The 8,521-nt window shown below is 36.3% G+C and overlaps 1 protein-coding gene across 1 annotated transcript; it reads right to left on the bottom strand.

Moving 5' to 3' along the window:
* Positions 1–6,650: 6,650 nt before the first annotated feature.
* LOC131629483 (uncharacterized) lies at positions 6,651–7,332 on the bottom strand. Its single transcript, XM_058900270.1, has 2 exons — positions 7,020–7,332; positions 6,651–6,945 (listed from the first exon to the last, which is right to left on the bottom strand). Exons 1-2 carry the CDS (start codon positions 7,167–7,169, stop codon positions 6,703–6,705), a joined length of 393 nt encoding a protein of 130 aa, XP_058756253.1. The 5' UTR covers positions 7,170–7,332; the 3' UTR covers positions 6,651–6,702.
* Positions 7,333–8,521: the final 1,189 nt, after the last annotated feature.

Raw genomic sequence — 8,521 nt, 5'->3', positions numbered from 1 at the left:
GCGACGTTAAACGAAGCACTTTGTGGGAGGTAACCCACACTTCTAATGTTTTGTTTTGTTTAGCTTTTATTTCAGGAAATAATCAGGGAACCCGTCTGGTGAAAGCTAGGAGGCAGCAATTGATATTGCGTTACTCTCTGTAAGTCACCCTCTCGGACTTGTTACGAAACATTGAGGTCAATGTTTAGTTCAAGTTTGGGGGGTGGAGCTATTTATTTTTGAATTGATCAAATTTTCTGTTTTTATTTAATTATGTACTCCCAGTTAGAGTAAGTAGTCCCATAACAAAACGAGAATCTCAAGCGAAGTATCAACAATGAAGCAACATGTATGAAAGTGGTAGGAAGTGAATGTTCAAAAATTTTCAGTTTCACTCTCTTTTTCAATAAAGTGACAAAGCATGTATGAATTTTCAAACTCAAACTCCTAATGTGTGCATGAAATTTAGGTTGTTAGTAAATTCTTAACAGAAGTTCTTTATGGTACACTATTGTATTGGATTGGTTTAGCCTTAACCATTGTGAGGAAAGCTTTCCATTGTTTACTATATGCAGGAGACCATCAATTGGGTTGACTTGTTTGTATCATGCTAAACCGGTTGTTGCATCGTTTGTGGAAATCTGTGAAAGTGATTTAGGCAATTGTTTGAATCTGAGAGTTCTTTTAGCCTATTCTAATGTACAACTTATTTGCTTCCGTGAGAGTGTGATCCTTTGCTAACCATTCTTTGAGCCTGAGGTCAAGATAAGCATCATAATATGCACCAAGGAAAATACCTGGTGAGTTTTGATCTCAATAAAAAGTTTTGTTCAGGACCATCAACAATAAAATTTGGTGATGTGTTTTCTCTTTGACCTTTTTAGAAAGTAGGGGAGCATTCATATAATCTGAATACAGGTTGATCTCCAAGTTGGGGAGAGTCACATTCAAAAGAAGAGTAAGTACTTATGGCAATCGGTGAAAGATAAAAAAGTCATAGCTTGAAAAAAAAAAGAGAAGTAACAACGTTTGAATATAACGATTGTTGAAAAAAAAAAGTGAAAAAGAAAAACCAAGCTACGAATGGAAAAAAGATGAACGGATGAGAGAATTAAAGTTATAGAGAAGAAGGAATGAGTTATGATTTGGATGCTTCCCTAGATTAGGAACAACCCTTGATTATCTTCTTTTCTTTGAATCTAAACCGCACTACAACCCTAGAAAGACCTTCTGATTCTCAGATTCCACAGTACTTGATGCTAGCAATTTGGTGAACGTATGATATGGATCTTTGTTGATTTAATTGTTTGGATGAGTGTTTAACCCCTCTTTTATTCATCATACTTTTTGATGAGAGTGATTAGTGCTGATTCAATTACAATTGTGTAGTGTCTTGAACTTCTGGAGGTAATTTGCTTTCAAAGTCTGTTTCATGTGTATATTCTGAGTTTGCAGGTAGAAGAGGAGTATTTGACTTAGTTATGGGATTGAACCACTTGAGAAAACCCTTTTTGAAAAACTTGTTGCTTGATTGTCGGTAAACTTTGCTGGAGGTAAGTAATTTTGTTTAGGGACAAACAAAACTCTAAATTGGGGAGAGTTTGTTAGGAGTAAATTAATGGTAAATTCATGTGTTAATATAAGTGATTTCTTCTCTAAACTAATGCAAATTGTGATAAATCCATAGGTTTTTATTAGGAATTGAACTGAACAAGTTTAGTTCGTGCGTAAAGCAAATCGAATCACTTGTGGGTGTTATTGTTGCAGGTTTAGAGCTGAATTGAAGCTTGAGAAGAACATGAGGAGGAAAGAGAGCTGGAAGTCTCAAAGGCAGAAGAAAAGGATGGAAATTGCAAAGAGCGCGCCGCGAAAATATCTCTGTTTTGAAGCGCGCCGCGCCAGTCCGATGCCGCGCCGCGGCCTCGGCGTTAAAAGCCCAAAACTTCTATTTAAAAGCCCTAGCTTCCAAGTGAAAGAGAGAACTTTGTGAAGAGCGAAATTAGGAGAGCAATCTGAAGGTGCAGCCACAATCATCAATTGAAGACCAATTCTCTATCAAGCGAAGACATTCCTTTGATGAAGATGAATTCTTCCATTAATCTTTGTGTGTTCTTCATGTCTATGGAGAGCTAAATCCCTCTTGTTGAGTCTAAGGTAGTAGTTAACCTATGAATATACATTACCATTGATTAATTCCTGTGAACAATTGTTTGAATTTATTATCAATAAGAAACCTTGTTTTAATTTACATCATTGTTGAATCTTCGATCGAAAGAGAGGATTTTTACTTTTGCCCTAGGTTACTATATTGGTTCAATTATAATTTGCAGAGATGGAATTGTGATTGGGTTTTCATAATTATCGTTCTTAATTACTATTATCGATATTGATATTTGGAGAGATCGAATCTCATACCGGTAAAAGTTTATCTAATTTGATTTGCAGACATGGAATCTTATTTGAGGATAAGTGAGGATAATGATTCAAAGGATTGTTCTATTGTGAATTAATTGATAATTGTATAGGATTAGGTTGATGAACCCTAAAGGCTCAACATCTTTCTTTACTTGTTAACACAAAGTCCTTTACTTGCTTTTATTTTATTATTTGCTTTTGATATTAGAAGTATAAAACAAACCAAAATCAAAATAAACAACTATAGAACGGCAGTGATATTAACCAATCCCTGTGGATACGATATATTACCGAAAATATTTACCCAAAAATACTTTCAACAGGCAGCCTAGGAGGCGCAATCATTACCTGCACCCCCAAGGCGACTCTAAGCATGGGAAAGAGCCAAGTGTCATAAAGTGTCTTGGAAAACCCAAACGGCGCAGCGGGTACTTATTCCGAAACGGCGCTGCAATGATGGCAGTCTCAACAGTCGTCACCAGTCAGTCAAACTCTGACAAGAAGCAACGAAAACATGTCAAGTGGAAACCAAAAGGACAGCCACTTCCTCGGCCGGACTCCAGACTCTGCGAGCTCGAACCAATCACTTCTTTGGTCTTTACATCTCGGCAGCAGCTTCGCTCCCCGCGAGCCTAAACATCTGAGGAGACTCTAGTTGGTTGCAGACGTTCATACATGTGCTCGGCCAGCCTCCTGGTTAAAGTCATCACTCCCATAAGACTAATGACTTGGGGGGCTCCTGTTCTGGACTGGGCTGAGCAGGCCCAGCTCTTCCTTCTAGCCGAGCAGGCCCAGTACATTTGGGCCCATTTGCATGATTGCCATTACGAGTCAGTCAAGCACGAAGACCACGTGTCACGCTTCAGCGAAGGATCCGGTCAACCTCCTCTGAATCCTACGCCACGCTCATCCAGGACGTGGATCACCTGCTGACTCAGCCCTAGCACAGGGTGTTCTGGCAGTTTCCTAGCACGTGGGCCTCCAACTGGATTTGGCCCAATTAGGAAACCTTGGCCCAGCGCTGGGGGCTATAAATACCCTCTATCACTAGAGGGTCAGGTATCATATTCTTCACTCTCTAAACCTTCATTCTCTGATAGCTACTGACTTTAGCACCGGAGGACCTTGCAGGTACCCCCCCCATCTTGCTCTTCAAGCCAGATTCTGCCGCCTTGACGATTCTCCTGATCCGGTAAGATCAAGTACTAAATTGCAAAAATACATACCCAGCAGCATCATGTATTGAACAATTGACATTAGAAGTATATATAAATTATAATCCATCCACAGTAAAATGAATTAAGTAAACGAGAAAGACGCACACATAAACAAATTAAAAAATTACAAGATTATAAATTTGTAGTAAATTATCAGATCGAAATACATAAAACATAATCAATTCTAAAAAGTTGAAATTATAATCTAATCCATCTAATGTCTTGATAAACAATCATTCATAACATCTTATGAATTATTCTTCCAATATCCACTCTCCATAAAGCCACTCATGATGAACCTTAATTCGACCAAGAGAATAATAAATTGCCTCAAAGGTAGTATTGAAATACACCTTATAGTAATAACATTTATCTGAGAAGAATTTTTCACTAGCAATTTCTCCTATCCACCAACCATCGTTATCAAAAACATCCACTTTCTGATTGAGATGAAATTCAGGCGGATTACGAACACGTGGTGGTAATGGACGAAGCTCCCTTGAATAAATCGTTTCCGTGAGAGGTCCAGACCCATCTTCTAACAACAAATTCTTGTAACGAACGACATATTTTTGTTTCTCAAGACACGAAACAATTGTAGCGTTGTAGTACGAACCCACAAACCCTTCTTCTTTACTGCATACTTCCACTTTGTCTCTAATATTGTAATTGATTTTTGGGTTAAATGGTATTCTCCCCCCTGCCAATAGGGCGTGTTTCAGATTTCCCCCCCTGAATATTTTTTTTAAAGATCACACCCTCATAAAAATAAAAAACCAATTTAACCACACCCTCTTACCAGCCTTGCTGACTGGGCAGTTGATTATTTGGTGACATGGCAAAGACCACATTTTAAAAATAGAATTCCTTAAACTTTCTTTAAGTTCCCCCCCGTGAAATAGAAAATCTAGGGTTCACTGTTGGAGCTGGAGAAGACGAACCGGAAGCAGAAGGAAGCGGAGGAAGACGAAGCAATGGACGGCAACGGTGAATGTTCAGAGGTTAGTTTCATTAATCGAAGTCTGTAACTTGCCTGTATCATGGTTTGCATTCTTCTATCTCACATTACGTTTTACATTTCAGCCCAATGTTCTGTTTAATGCTCTGTTTCGACATGGAGGAGAGTTTATTGATAATAATGGTGAAACGATCTATAGGGGTGGCGTTTCTACTTTAGTTTCGGGGGAACATATAGATGAGTGGACAATGCATCATATTCTTAACTTAGTAACTGGGTGGGGGTACGTAGAAGGTTGTTTTAGGCTATGGACCAAGATAGTTGACATAGACCCTAATTACTTTCAGATTACAAATGATGGGGATGCCTATGATTTTGCTGCATATTGTAGTGCGATGCAAGTGGATGGGGAAATTTTTGTTGAACATGATACGAGTGTAGCTGGGAATGTCATCCCTAAGTATATGTCTGATTTAGAGGTTAGTGATGAAGAAGTTATTGAAGGTTTTAATGATAGTGAGGATGAAAGGACAACTGCCATTGTTGATGGGTTTGATGATGTTGATGGTGTTGATGTAACTGTACCAATTAGGGAGGGTCCAGTCATTGCAGGCCTGTTACCATGTCCAAAGAAGAAGAAATGTGATGATGAGGATGAAGAGGAATACCTTAGTGAAGAGCTTAATAGTTCTGACCCTGATAACTCAGAAGATGACAAAAAACCAAAGTTTGAAAAGTTCAAGAAGGAACAACTTACAAAGGACTTTAAGTTTAAGTGGGGCATGGAGTTCACTTCCCTAGATGACTTTAGGGAGGCTATACGTGAGTGGACAGTTTTAAATGGTAGGGAAATAACATTTGTTAAAAATGAGGGGTATAGGGTGAGAGTTGAATGTAAAGCAAAGTGTGGTTTTTTAATGCTATGTTCCAAAGTGGGCCACAAGCACACTTATGCAATTAAGACTATAAAGGACACACACACATGTGCTAGGGTTTTGGATAACAAAACTGCAAATTCAAAGTGGGTGGCCAAGGCAGTTGTTAAGAAAATGCAGACCTGTGAAAATTTGAGGATAAGTGATATTATTCAAGATATGAGGCAAAATTATGGAGTGGGGATCACTGTGGGCAGGGCATGGAAAGAAAAAATGATAGCAAGACAAATGATAGAAGGGGATGCAGACAAACAATATTCTAACTTGTGGAGGTATGCAGCTGAGTTACACAGGGTGAGTGCTGGAAACACTGTAAAGATCAACATTGAGAGGCCATCACCTTCCATCCAACCAAGATTTGGTTCATTCTATTTCTGTTTTGAGGGATGTAAACAAGGGTTCATACATGGTTGTAGACCTTTTATTGGGGTTGATGGCTGTCATTTGAAGACTAAGTATGGAGGGCAGTTGTTGATAGCAGTGGGAAGGGACCCCAATGATCAATATTTTCCATTGGCATTTGGGGTTGTTGAAACAGAAACAAAAGAATCTTGGAAGTGGTTTATACAGCTGTTAATGGAAGATATTGGAATAGAGAAGAGATGAGGGTGATGGCCCTGGGTCTGCACCAGAACAACCATTTTTGATAACAGATGAGGGTGATGGCAATGACTCACAAAGGAAGAAGACTATGAAGAAGACCCCTAAAAAGAAGTCTATCAATGACTTGTAGTTTATTATGTCTATTTATTTTGTCTGTTGCACATGTTGGTGCCTTTTGTAACTACTAAGTCTTGCACTATGTCTTTGTGTATTGACTGAATTGCACATTTTGGTGCCTTTTGTAATGACTGTTTATTTTGTCTTTGTGTATTGACTGAATTGCACATGTTGGTGCCTTTTGTCTTGTAAACAGAATTATGCACATTTGTGCTTTTAATGCATTTCAGTAATGAACTAATTATGCACATAAGGTGCTTTTGGTATCAACTCAGTTATGCATATGTTATTTAAATATGATCTGAATTATGCACAAATGTGCTTTTGGTATCAATTCAATTATGCATCTGTTATTCCTTTTTGACAGCAAACTAAACTCTCAAAAAATACATGAACCTCCTTCCATTAAAAAGATGTTTCCAAGTATATTACACATCATTGAAAATTACATCAATCAAACTTAACTAAATTAGACAGATTAGTAGAAATTGTAAATACATACAACAATCATACAACACACAATAAGAACTATCCTAAGCTGCATGTTTTTCCTTTTCTGAACTTCAACCTTCATCTTCGCTTTCTCCAATTTGGTTGACACTGATTCCAATTTCAATTGTAGAATATCACACTTCTTACAAAATGGTGAAGTTACAGCTTCTCCTTTGCTGAAATGAAGTATTTCATCATCCCATAGAAATAGTTCACAGCTATTAACAGTCTACACAAAAGGATATGGAAACTGAATTAGCATAAGAAAGATCAATATTATATCCATGACATAGACATACTCACCCCAGAGCTTCGACATTTCCAGAATTTCCGGTTGGGATTTTGCACTGTGTTGGCTCTCCACATCTTCATCGTGTTACCACACCCACATCTGGGCAAATCATGCGATGATACTGATCCAACCGTGCTCGCGCGTGAACTGCTTCCAACCATGGCCTGCGAGAACGATTTGAACGGACGAGGAAGAAGAACAGGGTGAGGAAGAACAATGCAATTGAATCTCGTACAAATGGGGAAATGGGGAAGAAATAGAACCCTAGAAATCAATACAACACACAGTCAGCAATTGGTCTTTGCCATGTCACCAAATAATCAACTGCCCAGTCAGCAAGGCTGGTAAGAGGGTGTGGTTAAATTGGTTTTTTATTTTTATGAGGGTGTGATCTTTAAAAAAAATATTCAGGGGGAAATCTGAAACACGCCCTATTGGCAGGGGGGTGAATACCATTTAACCCTTGATTTTTTTCATTGGTGGACGCATGATTGAGCGAAAAATAAAAATCTAAATGAAAAAGAGAGAGATAATGTAAGTAGTTTGTGTGTATGAAGGCAACACACAAATATGTTCTTATATAATAGAAGAATTGAGGGTTTCTATTTAGATTTAGATTTAGTTTGAGATTGAGATTGAGATTTGTATAATAGATTTATACGATTTGTTATCTTTTAATAAAGATTTTTATTGTTGGATTTTGTAGATTTTATGACAAATATGGAGACATTTTTGTTTTCAAAGTCAACTATATTAAATAATTTGATTTTATTCGTTTAAAATTGACAACTTAATTTTTGACTATCAGCTGTTTTCGTTATATAAGAAAATAATAGCAATTTTTATATGATTTGTTTTAATGTGTATATAGCCTTTTTGACCATCTTCAAATGAGCGAAATTTTTTTTTACTACTATATTTTATTTTAATAACTTTCTTTGATTTTATGGATTTTATGACCAAATATTTGTAAGTGTTTTGTTTTCGCATTTATATTGAATAATTTTATTTAATTCATTTAAGATTTTTAATTAATTTTTTGATTATCAACTATTTCTGTTATATAAAAATAAAATGAATTGTATAAATAAAATAATTATAAGAAAAATATTTTTAAAATTTTAATTTTATGATTTAATAAAAATTACTCTACATCACACAAACTTAAATCGATGGAAATAAAATAATTTGAAACCAGAGAAAATGGGACACAAATTTAGATCGGAAGAAATTACATTATGAGTTCTCATATAAATATGTAGAATTTATACAGCACGTTAAACCTCAGTAATAGATACTCCTTCCATTTTTATTTATAAACAAATTTTAACTTTTTAAGTTCATTGAATAAATGATGTATTTAGACTATATATAAGTTAAATACATCAATTATTAAATGAATCAAAAAAATTAAAATTTGCTTATAAATAAGAATGAAGGGGGTATATCGATGGTTGATGATGAGAGATCCATGAGCATTTATTATGATGATGAAAAATTGAATGTAATAGAA

The sequence above is a fragment of the Vicia villosa genome, unplaced genomic scaffold, assembly GCF_029867415.1.
Source record: "Vicia villosa cultivar HV-30 ecotype Madison, WI unplaced genomic scaffold, Vvil1.0 ctg.000567F_1_1, whole genome shotgun sequence".
In the NCBI taxonomy this organism is placed as follows: domain Eukaryota; kingdom Viridiplantae; phylum Streptophyta; class Magnoliopsida; order Fabales; family Fabaceae; genus Vicia; species Vicia villosa.
The sequence above is the reverse complement of the archived record's forward strand: the minus strand, read 5'-3'. Positions and strand labels throughout refer to the sequence as shown.